The sequence below is a fragment of the Fundulus heteroclitus genome, chromosome 9, assembly GCF_011125445.2.
Source record: "Fundulus heteroclitus isolate FHET01 chromosome 9, MU-UCD_Fhet_4.1, whole genome shotgun sequence".
NCBI classification, from domain to species: Eukaryota; Metazoa; Chordata; class Actinopteri; order Cyprinodontiformes; family Fundulidae; genus Fundulus; species Fundulus heteroclitus.
This window is the reverse complement of record NC_046369.1, coordinates 21,563,590-21,586,501: the sequence shown is the minus strand read 5'-3', so window position 1 is coordinate 21,586,501 and position 22,912 is coordinate 21,563,590. Positions and strand designations below refer to the sequence as shown.

General features: G+C 41.3%; 1 protein-coding gene across 9 annotated transcripts in view; it reads left to right on the top strand.

The window, feature by feature from the left end:
- Positions 1-22,912, top strand: part of elavl4 (ELAV like neuron-specific RNA binding protein 4) — a 108,500-nt gene that overhangs the window by 47,047 nt on the left and 38,541 nt on the right. For all 9 annotated transcript variants that reach the window (XM_012877903.3, XM_012877901.3, XM_021324179.2 and 6 more), the window contains 3 exons: positions 3,300-3,546; positions 17,733-17,836; positions 21,698-21,851. In XM_012877903.3, the coding sequence (XP_012733357.1) occupies positions 3,300-3,546; positions 17,733-17,836; positions 21,698-21,851 (505 nt within the window). The remainder of the gene's footprint in view (positions 1-3,299; positions 3,547-17,732; positions 17,837-21,697; positions 21,852-22,912) is intronic.

Below are 22,912 nucleotides of genomic sequence, written 5' to 3'. Positions count from 1 at the left end.
CGGACAACAGACAACAGGAGGAAAGAGTCTGGACTGTCGCTGAGTGGTTGAAAGTCCGTTTTTCAAAAAAAAGTAATTTTTCCATTTCATTTTAAAATGAAGGTCGCAGAGTCTGGAGGAGGACTGAAGAGGCACAGACTCCAAGCTGCTTTTGGTACAGTTTCCAGACTTAGCAATGCCATCTCCTTTTGTTGGTCTACTTATTTTTTTCTCAGGCACGAAGTCAGAACAGTCGACAACCAAGAAACTAAAGCCGCTACATGTTTGGCTCTGCTCCCCCTGCCAAAACAATTCTTATTACTGATCATGGTATCTCTGTGCTTTGACCGGCCAGCGACCAGGCCTGATCCAAAACCCGTCGGGAAGCTGCAGAGTATTGTAAAGAGGAGCATGCAACACCAGATGAGCTGAAAGCAGCTATTAAAGCTATCTTGGCTTCCTGAAAGCCAGAGGCTGATCGCCTCCATGCCACGCTGCATTGATGCTGTAAAGTACCAAGTCCAGATATTGAACCGTTCGTTTAAAATCCTTTTAGAAAATTTATCTTATGTAATATTCTGATTTTCTGAAAAAAATCAAACAAACAGAATTTTGTGTTTTCATCAGCTGTAAACTATAATTAACAGGAAAAAAACACTTGAAATATATTACTGTTTGTTACAAGCCTCTACAATATGAGTACAGATAAGGTTACTTAAATTAATGAACTTATTGATGAAATACTAAAATGTAGGAATGCTCCTGCATTACGAAACTAATCTAACTAAAACACGCAAGTAACTTTGAGTTTTCAAACTTCCACAGCCTGTTGTTTATTTTATTGCATCATGTGTAGATACATAAATAAAAGAGAGTTGATTAAAGCCAAGAAATAAGCATGCTGTAGGTGTGTAATTTGGTCTTTTTTTCCCCTGAAAACTATTTCTGGAGTTGGAAGGAAATTTTTAAATTGTGCTTTGAGCTATATTATTAGAACAGCGGCCCCGCCTTTTGATAATCCAGAAATAGAGAGAAGCAGGACTTGTCGTTTCTCCTTTGCTAAAACCCGCCTGCTTCCAAGTGCAGTCTCTCTGCTTGTACTTAAGGATAGTTAAAAATAGACCGAAAGCTGAATAGTTGAGGAGGAGAAAAGGGATCTGAGCAATGAGTTACAAATAATCAGATTAAAGGACCTTTGCATCATCAGTTTTTGGTGTCATATTGTTAGGTCATAAAGTACATGTTGGACTTTTTTCAAGATTTATGTCAAGCAAAATCTGCGTCAATACTGTCCAACAGGGACGGGGAACATAGGATTTAACACCTGCGGTAAAAAAAAAAAATCTCTTGTGGTTTGTGGTTAAGTGTTATTAACAGACTCACCCTAATGTACACGAAATATCTGTCATTTAATCATGTGAACATGTTTAATCTAGCTCGCTGTATAGTTCTGATTAATGCTGAAGTGAACAAAGTCTGACTGTTTAGGTAGAAAACCAAAGTGGTGAGCACCTCCTCCTGGCTCTCATTCCTTTGCACTGCTTTATGTGTTTTGTTTTTCACACTCGCTGTGACCTCGCAGTCACTCCATGAACACTTTGATCCTGAGATGCTCTGCAAGAAACCCCATATATAAATATGCAAACGTCGCTCTGTCACAGCAGCAGCATCAGCCATCAGACAGACAGCTGAAGGGCTGTCCCTGCTGCTGTCCTCTCCCACAGTCCTCAACAGCCATCAGTGAACTTTGTAGAGATTACCATGGATTATTATCTATTCAACTACTTGGTGTCTGTTGTATTTATGAATGTTTAGAGATGTTAAATGTTCTGTGTGCAGCGTGATTAATGTGTTTGTTACTGCGTATGTGTGCACAAGATGAGTTTTACATTTATTACATTTATTGTGCATTTATTCCTAAAGACTTTGCTTGGCAGCATTAAGGGATTGCATCAAATGTGCAACTTTCTTAATTGTAATGGGGGGTGGATTTAAATGTAATTAGGTTGTTTTGTCTTATACCATGACAGTATAAGGATCTGTGATATGTTTAATATTAAAATGCATGAACATCCCATGGGAATTATTCAAGTTTTTATTTATTTATTTGGCTTGTTTTATAGACTAAACATTTGATCCTCTTTAAACCCTTTCCTGTTATTAAAGATGGTGTTCAAAAATGAATAACCAGTTGATCTGATATTGTTTTGTAATTTGCATGTTAATTGAAAAATAAAGTTAACACCCACATTTAACAGCTACTAGAATTTATTTAAAAATAAAATTTAAGTGTGCTTCAGCTACAGACTATTTTCCAGTGAATACAGCCTCCTTATGTGTTTACAGATGAAACCTGTCTTTTATAAACCGCTAACTAGCACCTGGTGTTCCTTTTTTATGTTCAGAGTATGAGGTGTTGCCATGCCAAGATTTATAGAGCTCTCTAAAAGCTTTTGGAAAAAAAAAACCCTGAAAAAAACATCTTCCCAGAAAGGAAGAAAATCATCGTTTAGGAAATACATTCAAGCCAAGAACAGAGAATACTAACATTCCCTGAATCTGTTCCTGAAACTGCACAGTAGTGGAAGTGCTATGGTTTGGAGCTACATGCTGCACACAATCACACACACACACACACACACACACATATATATATATATATATATATATATATATATATATATATATATATATATATATATATATATATATATATATATATATATATATATACACAATATATATTTGTGTGTGTGGGTTCATTTCCCATTGACGTATCAGTATCAGGCTTTAGTTTAGGCAGTAAATGTCCTTTGTCAAAGATAGTCATCCTTAGTAAGACAGCATGGTCCCTAATGCGTAATTTAAAAAAAGGGGGATAAGTTATATGATATTGTTGAGGAATTTAAAGAGTAGATTTAATCATGCAATGTTCATTTGAATTTAAAAGAATTGAACATAGTTTTATTTTTGGATGATATGGTATTCAGTGGTTGGTAGTTATACCAAGGAGTATCAAATGTTTCTGGTATAAATCTGTTAAAAAATGTTTTTATTAACTTTTTCTGTTGTTCTTACAGAAATGTTTCCTTTCTATTTTCCCCTATCAATTGTTTTTGCATGGTTGCACAGTCTTTTTTATTTGTGTCTTTAATAAAAACGATCTAGCGGAAAGCTGTTTTTTAAAATAATATTTTATTTTTGTCGTTATCATCTTATGCTAATGAATGCCATCATTTTCCATCTTTTCCTCCTGCTCTGTTCTTTCTCGTGAGCCTCGTCTCATCTTCCCTTTTTCCCCTCCTGCTTTTCTCTTGCAGATCATCAGTAACATGGAGGCTCCAGTGACAAACGGCCCCAGCGGTGGCGGCAACACATCCAACGGCCCGACCACCAACAGCCGTGGCTGCCCCTCTCCCATGCAGACGGGTCCGACGAACGACGACAGCAAGACGAACCTCATAGTCAACTACCTGCCCCAGAACATGACCCAGGAGGAGTTCCGCAGCCTGTTTGGTAGCATCGGTGAAATCGAGTCCTGCAAGCTAGTTCGGGATAAGATCACAGGTATGAAGGAGGGGCCGGGTTGTTTTTTTATGCACACAGATTTTTCAAGGAACACATAAAACATAGAAAATCCCCATTTGATTTTGTATATTTCCAAATAAGTATTAAAAACGTAACTGAAGCTATAAGTTTGTTACAAATGATTGACAAGTACATGTTTAAAGTTGGGATTCATCAGTGCCAATGATTTTCTTAAAGGTTCATGAGTATGTTACCTATATTAAAGGTTGCAGGTGTAAACAGTATTCTCCTCAATATAATTTACTGCATATACTAACGGGGTTATTTATTTAGTTTAGCCTTTTGATTCGGTCAGAACATATGAAGGTCCACAAAAAATATTAAATCTGTTCAGGAGTCCTCATCCGAAGAGGAAATGGATCTAAATCGTTACATCTGCTGTCACAAGGGGAACCTCAACAGAGTAAAAACAAACAGAAAACCCAAAGAACAGATGTAGTGAAATACTTAAATGAATGTCATTTTTTTTTAGCTTTGCTGTGTCAGGTTGCATTGTGTTACTTTCTCGTCATAAACAATGGACCAAGACATTTTTAGAGTTGCTTTTGAATTGGTTTATGTTGTCAGCAACATCATATACCCTACTGTACTTTTAAGGCATAATTGTATGCTTTTTAATATGCTAAATCTCTTTGCTTTCTGTATTCAGAAGCTATATGACCAAGATATGGATCAATATCACTTAGCGATGTGCTCGAGATAATCTTAGTGGATTAAAAAAGTGAGAAATACTCAGCGCTTTTATAATGCCTTTCACTCACATTCACACAAATGCGTGATTCAGGTCAAATCAAATTACAAACAAAACGTTTAACTTTATTATCACTCAACAGAAAACAGGGAGAAAGGTGTTGTCCAAGCATTTTTAAGTTTGTACAGTAAATAATTGTTTCTGCGATGAAAAGGCAAGGATTAGTTCACCTGCAAATAGTTGAAGTGATACGTAGCTATTTAAACACTGCCTCTAAGGATCTCTTGGTTTTGGCTCAAAAATATAATTTTTCTTGTCAACTCACCGGTTTTCTTTTGAATTAAGCCCAGAGGATCAGGCTGGCCACTCCATAGCATTAATCCTCGTTGCTCTGGAACACAGATGCCATTTGCTTTCTGGTGTCTTTGGTTTTATTTAAACACCCGTTTCACGGGCAGTTCCTCCTCAGCATGAGTCAAAATAACCACTCACGGTATTTTAATGTATTTAAACTGATCCAAAATCCGTGCCGTATTTATGGTTTCTATAAATATCCCCATATCATGATGCCTTAGCCGCCATACATCACAATGTACTGTGGCTTGAATTCAGTGTTTGTTGGTTGAAATAACAACAGTGCTTTCAACTTTTCCCCTTTAGGCCCGTTGGTGTGTTATCTGCCGCCAGATAACACACATAGCTGCTTCTTGTCAATAGCGTTTGTCGTAAGTGTGCCTTTTAATTGTTACAGTGCTCACAGGTAACTGCAGACAACGGTTAGACTTCTGTGGGTAGTCTTCCAATTTTTACCCTTTATCTCTCTTTTTGTGGTTTCCATTTTAAAGCATTTGAGATCATTTTACCTGAGCACCCCATCATTTTCTGCACTGTTGCATTAGTTTCCCCCCTCTTCGTTCACCTTTTTGATCATAATGTGTTGTTTCTGAGCAATGTCTCCAAAGAGGGATTTTAAACAAGGCAAGTTTATTATTATATCATTATTCTTACAACGGGCAATTAAAGGAAAGATGGAAAGAATATAGCAAAGCATGAGCATAAAAGAACCAAAAGTTTTTCCGTGCTCAAGGACCAAAACAGCTCATTAGTCAGATTTGTTTGATCCAAAGCTTTCTGTAAACAAACAAACAAAAAATGTTTTCAGTTCTGATTTAAAGGGACCAGTTTCTGCACCGTTCAGGTTTTCAGGAAGTTTCTTTCAGCGCTGAGGACCATAGAAACCAAGTGGTGCCTCCCTTTGTTTGCTGTTAGATTTATATCCCTCCACTTCCTAGTATGTTACTTGCCACCTACAAATGATATTTTGATATATAATCTGGTCAGTGTAATTGGACTGCTGTTATTTTGAACACAACTGTATGTGGGGAAATCACACCAAAGACTTTTGGGTGAATTAAAGAGAAAGAAACATTGATTTCCTTGTCCTGAGGCTGGAGAGCTCCACTTTTAGTCCAAAATATTTACTGGATTAAACTTTAAGGGTAAACTTAAAAGCTGTATTTGGTTTTAAAATCAGACGTTCTGCACACGCGTGTAAATTCAATACATATATTTATATATATAATTTAATTTCTGATCAAATTTATCTGTGCTACATTGGTTAGAAAGCCATGCATTTTTTTAGCAAACAAAAGCAAAATCATGAGGAACGGTAAGTAAAAACTATGCATTTGTTTGATGTGCTGTAAATGTGCGAAAATATTTAACGATATCTGCTATTTAAGACACCAAATATTACATGGCATGATAGGACTTGTGTGTAACCCTCACGATTCAAGCGCTTGAGAAGATTTGTTTCACGGGATACGTAAAGTGTCCTTGCCGTCGGCGTGTTGAAGCATGGCGACTCAACCGTGCAGCAAAGTGCCACATGTTCTCCAGAGGTGTTTAAATTAAGCAGCACTTTGTGGTGCTAATCACAGCTGTAATCTGGGCGTAGTGGCTGTGTGGGTGGCCATGCAGCAGATGGATCTTTGGTGGGGAGGAGGAGGGGGGGGGGGGGGGTTGCAGCTTCCTGATAATGCTCCATAATGGCTTTCATTTTAGATCCTACTTACTGACACTCTACTCCTGATAATCTCATTAAAGAGTACCAGGCAGCCAGGCAAGATCACCAAGCCATGAGATGGCAAGCAGGCAAGCATGGCGGGGGGGCGGCGGGGAGAAGAAGACACCCAGATACAGATACATATGTGAGCGAAATCATTAAATTTGATTTCCTCTTAACTAAAAGTCCGCCCGAAATGACAGTTTGACTGTCAAGCGGGGATGGCTGCAGGCCGAACAGCGGCGCATCCTCCTGGGCTCTCACTCTTTGAAGCATATTTCTGCTGCTCCGCGGCTCCTCTTTAGGACCATCTTCCTCTTATGCTGTAATGGGTCGCAAAATGGAGCCTGAGAGTCGGATACGTCAGGATAATGGTGGATGTTTGGTGCAAAAATAACCCTGGGATACCACATGCTATCATCATCGCTATCATTGCGTTCTCTCTCCACCTGGCTCTTTTCTCCCCCCCCCCCCACCCCCCCACACTCCACGCTTTAAGTGTGATTTGCCAAGCAGGCGCAGCGAGGAACCGAGCGAGCAGCAGATACTTGGAGAGAGTTTGAGAAACGAACAGCGTCGCCGCAAATCTGCTCCGCTCCTAGATGGGGACTGAGAGGGATGCGACTCTTTGTTCGCTCGCTTCTTAGCCATTTATGGCGCTTCTCTGCTCTGCACTACAAGGACTATCTGATGACTTAGCATCAGCGCAAAAAAAGTGTTATAAATAAATCCTGCCCTCCTGTCTCCCCCTGCGGTGTATGCCTGTTTTGCTCTCCCATGGGTGCAATTTTCCCGTGCAAACTTTTAGGCTAACAAAGCACGGATTGCTTCCAGCAGGGAACGCCAAGAGGCTTCATGCTCTCTAACAGTCATCCAAATCATTAACAGACTGAGCCAGGTTTGGGAGAGGGAGGGTGGTAAGTCTAAAGAGATCTCTCTTTTTTTTTTTTTTCCCAGGCTGAAGCGTACATTAGAAGCCTTTCCTCATCTATCATTAAAATGTGCAAATGAATGTGAGGAAGATCGACACTTAGAGGCTTTCTTTTAAAAATTTCTGAGTGTGTCAAGATTTAAAGAGGAGAGTATTTTTCTTGCTATGTTGAAACTTTAGGGTTAGATAGCTATTTCAGTAGTTCCAAATTATTCATACTGGTGGGAATTATAAGCCTCGTCTCCTTTTATATTCTCTTATTCTGAGTGAGAAGTACAGAACTGGGTTTTAGTAGTTTGAAAAATTCACAGAAATATTCACAGAAGCACTTTCATATATCTCCTCTAACTACAAGTAAGGGTAGTTCTACTTTGGGATACTTTTGTATCAGCTTTATTATTCAAAATACGATCAAGCTCCCGTTCAGACAAACAATAATTGGCATGTGTTTTCCTGCGCCTCTGTTTCCCAGCAGTGTTGGAGTCCTGACTAACCTGCTGACAAGGTGTTAGCACTTGAACTTCTCAGAGGTATGCGAGACAGACAGGTCCTCAGCATCCTCGCTGCTTCCTGTGGACTTGCTCTTGTCAAATCCAATGACGCCAGGATGGCGTGAGGCTCAGGCAAGCGCTGGCAGGCACAGACACTTCAGCTTTGTCTGTCACCCTGGCTGACTTCAGCCGGTAGAAGAGCCACCTCTGGGTGTCTTTCTTGTTCCCTGCACGGCTGCCTGCTCACCTACCTTCATGCCTGCTTGTGCAACTGCTTCTGCCTGGTGCTCTCATAAAACACCAGGGACATGCAGGTTAATCTTTTATTTAAAGCTAGCTTACTGCAACCCACACAGGCACACACAAACACACACCTGCACATAGGCCCTGGGTTTCCACGTGGTCATGTCCTGTGTGTCGGTATAAATGCGAAGAAAGCAGTGCCTTCGGGAAGGATTCGCACCCCTTGAACTTTTTCACATTTTGAGATGTTCGATCGGCAAACTTCAGTGTATTTTATTTGGATTTTATGTGATAGATAATGAGCGCCCAACTCCTTCCTGCAAAAAGCTAGTGTCCTGCAAGTTTTAGATGTGTCCCTTCTCCAACGCAGCCGATGGTAATGGCTCCATTACCTCCTCAGCATGCCATGAAGTTCCTTACAGGCTTTGTAAAAAGTAATTTATTTAATTCAGGTGTGCTGAACCAGAGGAACATCTATAACATGCAGGACACCAGCTCTTGGGGAAATAACTTGGGCCTGCCGTGATAGACGGACACGAAGCAATTTGAAATTGTGAAGTGGAAGGAAATTAATTCCTGGTCTTCCATTTGTTTCCTAAAAACAAACCGGTACGGCATGCACTATTTAGCCCTCCTTAGTCTAATAACCGAAAATAACATCAACCAATTGGCGTCAGAGATTTCCTTAAATGGCAAGCAAGAGTCCAGCTGTGTGCAATTTAATCTCAGAATAAATCTTGCTGCTCTGTAAAGGCATTAGTGAACAAACGATATAATCAAGATCAAGAAACAAAGCAGACAGGTCCGAGATACAGCTGGGGAGATGTTTACAGCAGTTTTACGTCATTGAACAAGGCTTGAATATTTCGCAGAGCGCCGTTAACTTCACCAGATGGAAAGAGTGTGGCGCAGCTACAAACATACCAAGACAGGGCCGTCCTGCTAAGCCTACTGTACAGGCTGGCCATGGGGAGCATTTAATCAGCGAAGCAGTCAAGATAGCCATTGTAACTCTGGAGGATCTGTAGCAATTCACTGCTCAGGTGGGGAGACCTGTCAACATGGCAACTATTAGTTGCATTTCACTCCACAGATCTACATCGGAAGGGACTGAATACAGATGCAAGTGGTTGTACATTTTTAGACTCTTCCTTCCTACGTTACTTTTGTCATAGTGGCGTCAGCTTTCAGAATTTGGAGCTATATAGGTATTCTTTCTTATAGCACTTTGTGTTAATGTCCCTAAATCCACATTTATAGACACAAGTTAAATCCTTTTTCAAGACTTGAGAAGAATTGATGTGGACCTTGAACTGAATAAGCACTGCCAAAACATCTGCATATGCCAGTGCACACAGAAATTGAATTGACTGATCCTTGTCAGCTAGTCATTTCACAGGATAATTTTCCTGCATCAGCTGCATTTCTGCAGAAGAAAATAACACATTTGTTTTCATAATGGTATGGAGAAGAAAATAGCTTTTTTTTCTGGCTGAAGCAAGAATTGACTTTTCTTCAGTGGGGCAGTAGCCGTTGGGACGTAGTTTCATGGCCAGCCGCCTTCTGCATTCCCACATCTTGTTGATTATTACAGTAACCATAAGCCCAACAAAATTACAATATTGATAGCCTTTTTCTGCCGGCTGTCGTCACCCTTCTGTTCCTCAGGTAATAGCATTTGTAAAGCTTCAACATCAAATTCTGCTTACCTTTTATTATTTTTGTGCAGTTGAAGTAATTCTAATTTCTACATCAAACCCTGTAAAAGCATCATCGCAAAGCTCACTGATTTAAGTCCTTTTTTTTTATTGTACTCTAGTCACTTTCCATGTGTTGGTTTTATACAGGGAATCTGGGGAACTGATGCAAATTATAGTGACAATGTAGCAAGCCAAGCAGATGTTGGCTATGAAAAATAGATGGAGAGTGATGTCAGATGTGGAGTTGTTCAAGCTGGAGCACCTCTGACAGACACAAGCTTCTCTTTTTCATGAAAGCTTGCTGAGGATTCAGTTCTTACATGAGGACAGGTATGAACTTTATTCATTTAACGTGGGCGCAATACCGGTTATCACACATACAATTCTTCCAAAAGTATTCACACCTCCTGCACCTTTTCAGTTCTTGTCATGTTATAACCATATATAACATGTTTTATTGTGATTGTGTCTGACAGACTGAGACAAAAAAAGGAACTTTATTGTGAAGTGAGGAAGGGGCTCCATAAAAATCGGAAAAGTGTGGCGTGTTTTTATATGCCCTTATAATATTCTGTTCACTTGTGTGAAATTGAATCTCATTGTAAACACAGCTGTTCTGTGACGGCCACAGATGTTTGTTAGAGAAGAGGAGCAAGAAGTCCGATTAACGCATCCGACCAGTCAAGGATAAGATTGTTACTGAGTTTAAAGCAGGGCTAGGCCATAAAACTTTTAATCTTGCAGAAGACTCTAATAAGTCCTCCAAAAAAAAGTGTGGATTGACTGCAGAGCTACCCATGTAGGGCCATGTTCTCTTCTCAACCCATGGCAAATATATGCAAGAAGACGGTCTGATCAGATAAATTAAGTTGAACTATGCGGACTGCATGCAAAATGTCTTCTTTACGGGAAAATACTATCGCCCTGAATTCCAAAAAAAGTAAAAAAACAAAGCAACTGGACTTGTTATCCGTAGTTGAAGACGTTTCGCTTCCTCTCCAGGAAGCTTTCTCAATTCAAAAAGTCTGGAGTAATGTGTAGTATCAAGCTTTCTACTACTGCCTAACAAAGGCCTTGTAAAGGCTTAGATAACATGCAAATTCAACCGAAGTAGGTCCACCCCTTAGTAATGGGTGGTCGTTAAAGCCATTGAAAGCCCTGAAAATACTATTCTTACTGGAAAACACGACAGTGGCAGCATTATGCTATTGGGATGCTTTTCTTCGACAGGAACAGTTGAACTGGTCGGTCTTAATAAAAAGATAGATGGAGCTAAATACAGGAAGAGAGCCAGTTAGGGGCTGGGAAAGGTTTTAGACTGGGGCGGAGATCCAGACCAATATGCAGTTGAGAATTTGTGGCAAGACTTGAAAGTTACTGTTTACAGACACTCTTCAAAGAGCCTGGCCGGGTTTGAGGCTATTTTCCAAAAAATACTTGGCAGAAAGTCTAAATATGTAAAACTGGTGGAAACATACCCCTGAAGACTTGCAGCTGTAATCGCAGTTAAGGGTTTTTCTGAAAAGTGTTGATTAAGTGGGCCTGAAGACATTGATTTTTATTTTTAGGTTGTAACATGAAACAATGTTAAGAGGGTATGAGTACTATTTTTAAGGTTCTGCAGTTTGCTCTCCGCTTATTCTCAATGTGAAGGTCTGACCTTAATCTTGTCTTTCAGTTGATGACGTGAAGACGCTGCAGAAGTGAAACATATCTTGTTTTCATCTGTAAAAATAGATCAGTGGATGTAAAATTCACTATATTACACCCCTAACTGATCCACGACTCCGTTTTGGTGCAACGAAAATTAATATTCACACCATGATCGTGAGTGAAGCTGATTTATTTCCATGCTTCAAGTTAAAAACTCAGCTATTTCCCCCCCAACATTACCTCTAAAACACCTAACTGCGATGTTTTTTTTTTCTCAGGAGGTACAAACTACTACAAACCGCTGTAAATCCTCGCTGAAATCATGCTGTGTGAGATCTGGTTTGGTGTTTATATCCCACATACAGGCTGCATTTATCTGAACCTGAAAAATAGGCTGAGGGGCTGAAGACAGTGTGAACAAAGCTGACATGGAAAGAGATGAAAAAAGGATTTGACATCTCCAAAGCCAGGTATTAGGAGAGCTGACAGGCTCAGAGGTGCATACACAAGCAGGCAGACACACATTAAAGTTTCAGAGTCCCGAGAATGTCCTGGCTCCCCTCCCCAGCACCCTCCCTCTTTCAGTCTCCCTTCCCTGCTTCATCTTATGCCCACAACCGGCCATCCTTAGCTTGCTTGGCTGAACCGCACCTCTTGTGACCCTCACGTCAGACAGCCTCTGTCCCCTTTCATTTGGCTCTCGGTGGCCTTTACGTGGAGCGCAGGGGTTGTGAGTGGCCCCTGTGCCAGGCACCGGACCCGAACGCAGAGCGAGCCTCCGGGCTGCTTGCTTGCCCTCCAACCTTTCACTCTTTAATGTACTTTCAGCAAGTTGAATGGGGTAAAGGGACTCAGAGGGGGGGCCCAGGCTGGTTCGGGGATGTTATACTTCTCTGTCATGACATAACAGGGTTAGCCACAACTTGAAGAGGGCTCCTCTGTCTGGTCTGTCAGCTTGCCTTCCTCCTTTCCCTCAGCTGCTCTGCTGAGCAACAAGCCCACACACTGCAGGCTGCCGTCCACTGGCCCCCAGGCTCTGGGAGCCACCGCGAGGGGGTGGCTTACATGTGTGTGTCTGCGTGTTTGTCCCTGAGCTTCTACGTGGGCAAGTGTGTGTGTGTGTCTGTGTTGGTGGAAGCAGGGCCTTGGGAACTGAAAGTGGGAGCCTCCTGACTGCAACAGTGGCTGCTACCTTGGCAACCCAGGAGGAAAAGATGTGTTGAATGAGTGAGTGGGAGAGGGATCTACAGTAGATGCATGTGTGCGGGGGATGCGGTTCTGTTTATGAATTTAGTTATTTAAATGGGCTCGATGCGGGCCACATGGTATGCTCTTACTGTACTGCTGGTTTTTCCAGGCACTGTAGTCTTTTGTTCTCTTTGTGTTTAGTCCCTCTTCCCGCTCCCCATGGGGCTGAGAGCCTGTGAGGCAAGTGAAGTGTGGTTTGACATAAAGCTGGTGACAGGGTACCTTTTTAAATCTTGAGGAGCTCCATGGCATCTAAAATAGCTCTGCCTGAAGTTGCCGTCGCTGCGAAGGGGAAGTCACGAGATGGACTGAGATGGAAGCAACGTGACACAGATAAAAAACACTTTTTTTTTGTTGTTGTCTTATCTAAAATTTAGCTCCAATCTAGCTAAATGTTCTGTCGAGCACAAATGACGCTAGTCTTCTTTAGATGTTTTTGCATAATTTGCTCATAGCTGTGTTGATCTGTGCACCCAGCAGCTCCCCCTGCTAGTTTGAATTGCGTGTCTTCCTCTGACCTCTGAGTGACAGGAAATATTCAGCTGCTGACAGCAAGTGGGAAACAAGGGGAAACTGAAATAGATAGCCTGTAAGGGTCCTGTCTCACAAGTATATATTTTATATTTTTTTTTAAACATCAGTACAGGCTCACGCAGGGATTTTTCTGGATGCCATATGTTGCACGCATTTCAATAAATAGTTCGAATACAATTTGAACACAATGGCACTACAAATTTCCTCTGCCCCCGCAAGCAAGTGCAGCGCCACAATACCGTATTTTACAGCAATATCTACGGTTCAAATGAACTTTTTTTTCTTGATTAATAGCTGCACAATTTTGGAGGGCATTATTAGAAACAATGGAGCGCAGTGAGGTACGCTGCCGAAAAGGTTCTCGCAGCTGCGTGTTTCAGTTGGTAGCTCCCACTTTAGATCAAAGAGAGTATAGTGATGATAGTATGAGATGGAGATGCTTTCATGTCTGCAGTTCAAGGCTCTTAGTCACATAATACAACAAAAGGCACAAAAATAATGACAGCCAATAGGTACTTGAATCTCTTTTTTTTTGTATCATACAGTACACAGCGTCATAAGAATGTTATTTAGAAGAAACTTGATCGTCCGCCCGCGCAGCCCTGCCCGGATCCGCTTTTGCTGCTCATATAAAGGTAGTATATGATTTTGCAAAGTTGCGTTAGTGTTGATTTACTCCCTCCTACCTACTTGTATGTGAACGTGTGTATGCACAGACGGAAACTAGGGCGGGAAAAAAAAAAAAATGAAATTACATATTGGTGCCAGCAGGCAGGACACCAGCTCAAAGTACACTCATTTTCTCATCTCGCACATTGGGCATCCTGCTGCTCCTCAGGAAACAAATAATGGCTTAGTCATAACTCCTCGCCAACACACCAAAGAGCTTCTCACTAGAAATAGCAGTGATTTTTACCACTGGAAAAAAAAAAACATGCCCACCTCCCTATACAATTTACGTCCAATTGCACAAAAGGTCTGCCAAAGGAGTGGAGCTTAGCCCCCTACCTCTTTACTCCTCCAGCCCCTCGTGGTGAGTCTCTCGGTGAGGGCGGACATGTGCCACTCTGTGATAAAGCACGGCCGCTCTGTTGCGGTGTCTGAACCGCTCACACTCTATCATTAACAACCTCCTGTACACTCAGGGATTACATACTTCGCATGTTCCATTCGAGGACCTACATACCATTGGTACATTTACATTTCTGCATTAAAACAGTTTTTTTTTCATTAAAACAATACAGTTTTATTTCGCTACCAAGCAAGTGCTGTAAAGTTATCCATGTACAGCGCTAACAAATGGAAAACAAGTCACTATCTTACCTCATTAAAAAGCCATTTTCAAGAGCAAAGCTTCATTTGGGTTGTATCGTTCGGCTGATGATTAAAATATATAAGTTAACGTATCTATTCGGCTAATTGATAGGCACAAGGATGAGTTTCTTTTAGCTAAAATCCCATTAAAGGCTATTTATCAAGGCTTTTCATTTGCTGCTTCACACTTGGCTCAGACGCAGCCATATTTCCCCTAATTATGAAATATCAGTGAGAATTCTGTGGTTCTTATCGTTTACAAGCAAATGGCTTTTTAAAAAAAAAAAACTACAGTTTCATCACACGGACTGTATTTCACGTTTTCTTACAGTTTATTTAGTTGCTCTTGTGGGCTTCTTCCGGTTTGCAGGGGTCAGTAGGTGTCAAAAGTGGTCCAAGGAAGGAGCGACGGTGAACTGGCAAAACAGCAATGAGCTTCCAATAGACAAGCTAAACCAGCTCAAACTGATGGTAGATGTCTCATAGAAAGGTGTAAGAATACAGAATGAATGTGGAGCAGCTTAGTCACGGACCAGTAATGTTTATGCTGACCCTGTCCGGTAATAAAAGCACCAACGATGTGTGCAGGATAATCTGAACTCGACTTCAAAGCATTGGAGGATGGCAGGATAATCTGGTAAACCATCTATCTTTCATGTGGGTTGATTATCGGGAAATAAATGGCACCAGGATTAACTCTGGGAAGAAGGGAAGTGAGCAGATGTTCTGAGGGGAAAGCCTACCTGCCATCCATGTGGATGTTACTTTAACACGTTCCACAGGGATTATTAATACCCTAGACCTTAATTCAATTGAGCATGTGTGGGACGAGCTGGACAAATGGGTCACATCCACGGAGGCCCCACCTCGCTCCAAGGGCCTGAAGGATCTGCGGCAAACATTTTGGAGTCAGTCTATGCCTCGATGGTTAAGAGGAGTTTTGGCAGCAAAAGGGGGACCGACGGGGTTTAGGCAGGGGGGAGTCATAATGTTACACCAGATCGCTGTATGTTAGTGGCTTACAGGTTATGAAAGCATGGCAATTATATATCGCCCGAGCAGTTTGATGTGATATTGATTTAGCACACAGTGGTATTATGAAGACAATACATTTTTGATGTGTGGTGCAGGCCAGGTGTGCCTTTGCTGATTGATATGTCCGTTAGAAATGGCATCCATGGAGGAGTATATTCCCCGCTTAAATATATGTGAAGAACATAAAAATCAGCCATTAATAAAAGATCTGTTTGGCTGAAAAAGTCTTAAATGGCACAAAAGATTGGACTGACCTAGTCCTCAGGGTTTCAAATGGTTCCCTATGCTTTGGCAGATGTACAAATGCGTCTTCATCTGTCGTTGTGGTATGTCGTTGTACGATCTGCCACCCATTCATATAAAGGCAGGCAGTCTACCAGTGGCTCGCTACTGTTAGCTACTCAATAACAAGCTGGAAATGGTGGACGTAAGTGTGATCTGGTGTTTTTCTGAACGCTTTATGCATCTGTTTCCTTTGTCTTTATTTATAGGAGCCAATCTGGTGTGTTTAGCTATAGAGGGTGTTAAACTTTTCAAAGGAGGAATTGAGACTTGAAAGGGAAATAGAACGAGTTGAATCCTCACCTGGGATTGCCAAATATAAAACATGCACTCCTAAGTTAAGTGCGTTATCATTCACACATCACTGAGTCGCCCAGTCTCAACAAATATTCAGACACACTTTATGTTAGCATTTCATTTCCAGTCAACACATATAAAGCTGGGGTTAAAAACAAACAATTATGTAATGTTTGTTAGAAAACATCAATTTAACGCAGCAAACACCTTTTTATGCGCTAACTAGAAATTAAATATTAGCCTAAAGTGGACAACTGCCCTCATTCACTTTAAGTGTATGCGTGTTTGAGGGATTTTTGTAAGCATCTGTTCACAGCCTTGTGTTGCCGATTATCAGGAGGAAGTTTTTTAATAAAGGGGTTGGAATGTGGAGAAAGAATCAGCTGTGTTCATCTGAAATCTCATTGCAAATTGAATAATTGACAAACAACCGTAAATTCATGCAATGTTTCCGCAAACTAATTCTAAGCTCATCCTGTTTGCTAACTAATCCTAAATGTATCCATTAACGCTTATTTTCCAGGAACGATGAAATCGTGCATTCTTGTAGGCCCTTCTCCTTTTCTTCCCCTTTGCTTTGTCATTTCCCGGCTCTTGTGAGTGTGTTTTAATGAAAAACTTGGAGGCAAAAGAGCGGCTCTCTCTCTCAGAGTTATATTTAAACTGCCAAACCCAACACCTGAAGTGGGTTGAGAGTCCAAGAGGAAGAGTGAGCAGGAGAATGGCTCGCTATAAATAGCAGTGGTCTCTCCAGGATGGCAGGTTTTTAATTAACAATAGAGTGTCTGATAATCCACCGTTAATCCAGAGGAGAAGCGGGAGGAGAGGAGGAGAAGAAGAGAGAAATCATCAGCTGTTTGATGTTAGGACTACAAGTCCCTTCTGGCCCTTCCCCGGCTCTCTTCTGAGCTCTTCTGCTGCTGTGATATCCATAGCCCAAAAGTATTTATTTTGTGAAAGAGCCATGCTCCATATTTTGTGATTCACTTTGTCTCTGACTAACCGCTGTCTGTTCCCATTAGCGATGAATATGCACATGCTGCTCCACTTGAACTGCCGGGGAATCTTGAAGCTTGTGTGTGGCATCAGCGGATGAGGGGGGGGGAGTGTTTGCTGAAAAACGGCAGACGAAAGCCTCTGATGGCTGGAGGGCGTCTGCTTTAAAAGTCCTAAGCCTTTTGAAAACGCTTGATCCACAGGGGGAAACACTGAGGGATGTCAGGCCTGCCTCACGCTCTCAGAGGGGGTCTGCTGTTTAAAACGCACCCCCAGAGGAGAAGAGGTGTGGGATTTCGCTTCCACCCCCCTGCCAAATAAGTTAGCAAAATGCTGTAAATCTTTCATCACACATGTCTGATTGGGATTTTGATTTAAACTGAGCCGTTATATTTTATAAACTGTCGTCACCAAACCATAGACACTGCAATTTATGACTGGTAAATAAAGAGTTTGGATGTTTTTACCTTTGAGAATTTTTCCTTTTAATTACTTTAATGGGCCTAAATCCCACTTCAAAGATAACAATTTTAGCTCTTCTCTCAGATTAACTGCAATTTAAGAGGCAATCACAGATGTTTCAGTCAAGGTTTTATGTCTGATGAAACGACATAAAATGAACAAAACAATGTCACCACAAAACTTTCTCTTTTTTTCTCTCCCCCTTTTTCCTCTTTAATTTTAGGGCAGAGCCTTGGCTACGGCTTCGTCAACTACATTGACCCAAAGGATGCAGAGAAAGCCATCAACACATTAAATGGACTCAGACTTCAGACGAAAACAATCAAGGTAATCGGCGCTATCCTTATTTAAATACGTTTGACACAACAAGCCACAAAAAATGAAAAGGAGGGCAACTTCTTCAGCACGCATTTCACCCAAGTTACGGCAGTCATGCTACATTTTAGTAATGCCTCTTTCTTCTGTCTGGGAGGCCTTTCAGATAGTGATGCTCGTACAGAATGCGCTGCCTGGTGAGATTGGATTAATGCGCTCTGGCCAACGGAAATAAAAAGACCATTTAAATCAAAGTGACACCTTTTAAATAGCTTGTGACTGTAGTTGATGTGCTAATTACCTTCCAAAATGTCAAACTGTAAAGGTGAAATTATACAGATATCATTGAGTGAAATGGAGGAGACGTATCAAACATCCATTTTGCTCTAAACCTCTTTCATCGCAGTGTTTTTTCCAGGCTGAATAGCCAGGCTTTTGGTCGTCGCCGAGGTAAAATGGATAAATCTGTAGCAGCGCTGCACAGCCCTGCATCCGAGCACATTTTGCGACCGAAAAAGGGAAACCCTCCATGCGCTTCCTCTGCAGATGCTGCTACAACAACACGAGCCTGATCTAATTTTCCCATCTCATGCCTCCGTCTGAGCCGCGCCCGCTGATGTGTTGCTTTTAAGAGGGGCAGTAATCTGTTGCTCTGCTACAATCCCTGGATTCCCTCATCCTGTCATCCTATTTAATCGGGTCTAGTCCGGTCTAATGTAATCTAATAGGATGGGATTATCTTGTTTGCATAGGGAAAATCCCACAGAGATTCCCTTCATTCCCTCGACAGTACACACTGCCTTGCTGGGCATTGGTTCAGGGTAGGACTGTGTCTTTAGTTTTATATCGCTGTTTGCCATTCGTCACAGTCGTAATGAGTCGATGTGCTTGTAGTTGATATCGGGGATTTTGCAAGATCAATAAAACATAATCTATAATCATAGATAATGTTAAATTAAGGTCACTAAAGTGAAGCTGTTTCAGGATTAATCCAGGAATTCTCACAAGTGTCACACATTCAATCTGCCTATTGAATATTTCCAAATTCATCTTGTATAATTTTCTGTGGCCAAATTTTGCTGTTAAATGTAGTTTTTCTCAACTGTTCTATAGTTTAAGGGGGCTAATCTGGAATCTGGTTTAAGCATTTTTCAGATCTGGATAAATTCGGAAAAAGAAAACTGAGTATGGAAAAATTTGCGTATTTCCAGACTTCAATACCTATTCCATTGCTTGAAATTAGATTTACCCATTTGTCTATTAGTTTATCCCCTATTTTTGTCCCTTCACTCATGGAGTCAAGGGTTTCTCTATCCTCCATCCAAACTATCAGTATTTTTTTTTTAAAAAGTAAAAAACAAAGCAACTGGACTTGTTTTCCATAGTTGAAAACAAGTCCAGTTTTTCAACTAGTTTTTCAACTACGGAAAACAAGTCCAGTTGCTTTGTTTTTTACTTTTTTTTGGAATGACCATGGCCTGGATGACTGAGAATCTTCACCAGCTATCAGTATTTTATACATCCAACTAATCAGGTGATGTCTATCTATCTATCTATCTATCTATCTATCTATCTATCTATCTATCTATCTATCTATCTATCTATCTATCTATCTATCTATCTATCTATCTATCTATCTATCTATCTATCTATCTATCTATCTATCTATCTATCTATCTATCTATCTATCTATCTATCTATCTATCTATCTATCTATCTATCTATCTATCTATCTATCTATCTATCTATCTATCTATCTATCTATCTATCTATCCATCCATCCATCCATCCATCCATCCATTCATTCAATCTTCCTTTCCATTTATTCTGGTTCCACACATATCAAGCCTGGTCACTGTAGAAAAATCTATTTTTTTTAATAATTTCATGGTGAACTCCTGTAATTACCTGTTTAGAATGTGATGAAAAATAACAGAACAAAATCTGAGCCTGAAAAAGTTTTTAACTTACATAAGAAATGTAAAATCCTGATCATCGCACTCAGTTTCTCAGCAGGAGACACAGTCCTTTAAAAGCAGAAGCATGAAATTGCCATCTGGTGGTCAGCACAGGCAAGAGGGGGGGTGGGGGGGTACGATGTGAAACAGTCAACGTGGAGAAGTAAGTGAAAATGTGTGTTTTTTTGTGGATAAAAATAGAAGTTTAAGGTTGCTTGCACGGTGTTACAGTCTGAGTTCACAGATTTTTCTCCTTTATAGTCTCAGTGACGCAAGAGACTGCCTCAAGTTGTTCCTGAGATAAAGGAGGTTCTTTGTCATGACAGAAGACAACACTGCATCTCCATCTGACACTATCACTCTTTCACACTTAATTTCCTTCCTCCCACTACCCCCTTTCCCTTGCTTTCTCTTCCCACAACAGACTAAAACCCCCTAAAGGCAAACAAGGTTAATTAAAAGGCAGCGCAGTAACTCTAAATTTATGTTTGCCATTCTTCATGTCACACCCTTCCCACTCGCTGCCAGTGCACTCAGTCCAGAGAGTCACTTTCTCCCGGGTAATGTGCCTTTGACTTGGTCTCGCTCGTGCAGCTTCCGCCGTCGTGACACCTCCGATTTTTGTCAGCGGTGCCGCTTTCCCGCCGAGGTGTGAGGGGAAGCTGCGCGCCGAGGATGCGAGGAGCTCACAGTGACACGTGTGCACACAATCCGAGACACGTTTATCCAGCGCGCGCCCGTGATTGCTTTGTGATTACTTTAATCTTCGCACTTTTTCAAACTTTTTTTCCCTGCACACAAGCGCCGCATGTACGCTCCTGCTTCACACATACATCGCACCGCACAATGCTGCTCACAGCTTGAGGAGGTGTTGATGGATTAGACATCTGGAGTTGGCTGACAAGGAGAGAAAATGAGGGAGAGTTGTACAGTGAAGAAAAGAGGAAAAACCCTAAAAAAAAGAGAGAGAGAGAGGGAGAGAGACGGGGGGAGGGGGGATAAAAAAGAGGCACGCTCTGGAAAGGTTTAGCGAGGCAGCACGCAGGAAGGAAGCCGATTGAAAATAACCAGGCAGGGAAAAGGGAGAGAGCTGCAGGGGAAGAAGAAGGAGACAGAGGAGCTGAGCAGATAGACTGCAGAGGGAAATGTGTGAAAGAGAAGCGCGACTCGGGGAACGCCAGCTGTTCCCAATCCTGTTCCCTCACAAGCAGGATTTCCACGCTGATGCTCAAGGTTATGACCGAATATCCACTATGTTTGCCCGACTTTCACCTTATTTGATGACTTATGTCTCTGCTTGTCAGGGTTGATGAAAGTACCAGAAGGGAAAGCTGCTTCAGTCAGCTGCTGGGGGTAGTGACTACCTGAAAGGAGAAGGTGTGGCAAACGTTTGCTTGTGTTAAAGCAAAGTACAAGAAGATTGGGAGAAGTTGAATCAGGCATTGTTCTAATTATGACTCTATTTTATAGAACAGCCTAAGAAATCAAAGCTTTTCTTTTGCATTTAGACATGTTTTCCCTCAGAATAACGCTCGAAATAAATAGTAAAGTGAGCCTGTTGTTGTTTTCCTGAGTCGTCTTTTCAAAGCGGAGCCACCTGTGGATTTTTCTTCGGGGCAAAGTTTCATATATACGGTCCCCCTGCAAACAACTGACTGAGGCATGAAGCGTTATCTCTCTGGGGTTCAAAGCAGCTAAATCTCTTCCTAACAATGATAATTCCCAAGGCAAGGAGGCAACATACAGTCTCATTTTCCTCCCTGTGGGTCTAATGATCCACGCCCCTTCCTAATCACAAAACACGCTCAGCAGATCAGCACGGTTGAGACTTCGATATGAATAGATTAATCGCTCATCAAAAGCCCGTAGCCTTGTGGCGTGCAGGCCTAAAATCTTTGTTTGTTGTCCTCCGCAGGTGTCGTACGCGCGACCCAGCTCAGCCTCCATCCGTGACGCCAACCTGTACGTCAGCGGCCTGCCCAAGACCATGACCCAGAAGGAGCTGGAGCAACTTTTCTCCCAGTACGGACGCATCATCACCTCGCGTATCCTCGTGGACCAGGTCACAGGTATCCATGGGGCAGCGTCTCCTTTATCCTAACTATGATAAGATAAGATAAGATAGTCTTTATTGATCTCACAATGGAGAAATTCACTCGTCACATCGGCTCATAAAAGAAGGTGCAGAGTAGGGAAGGTGCATTCAGTTATATACAGTGAATCTTCATATATACAATGGATCAAAAAGAATACCAAAAAATACAAAAAAGGAAATAGGAATGGGCATATGATGTCTCATTTACATTCTTAGATATAAACATATCTATATACTTAAATATATACATATATCTATGTGCCTACATACATACGTACCTACGCGTATATATGTGCATATACATTGTATACATTTGTACATACATACATACATGTGACACCCCCACACACCGTATAATCCATCGGTATGACCCGGCATCCTTTGGTGTACATAGATTGCAGCGTTTGATCAGACTTACAGGTTGTGTTTTTAGCACAAGGAGCCTTTCGTGAACATTTTTTTTATTATTATTGAAATGCTGTAAAAATCATTTATTAAACAAAAACTTTGCTTGATACAATCATATGACTGAATTTCGTGTTTAGATACTTGTAGCATCATCGGAAAGATTTTGCAAAAAAATCCTGCAGCAATTCAGAGCAATGTTACAGTTGCATCAGTCAGTCGGCACAAAATTTGTAGTTAACACCCACAATGTGATGATTTCCTGAAGAAGCATCCCACTGTTTGTTGAGCTCGTGATCAATGGGCTTTCCTGTGTTGCACAGATGTTCAGAATGCATCAGCCGCTGATGTGACTGTCTGAAAAATGAATTACATAATTTGCACTTTGTGCAACACTTCTATAAAATAAACATTAAAAGCAGATACAGCCGCAGATACTCACAGAGTCAATGTGCTCACAAAGCTTCTGCACATTAGACACATAATGATAATATCCATATAAAAAATGTATTGTCCCAAACTGATTTCTGGGCTGTTTTTGTTTAATTTTACATGTCTTTTATTTCTACATAGAACCACGTTGGCTAAAAAACCCAGGAGGCCAGAATCTTAGAACTGAACAATGAGTGA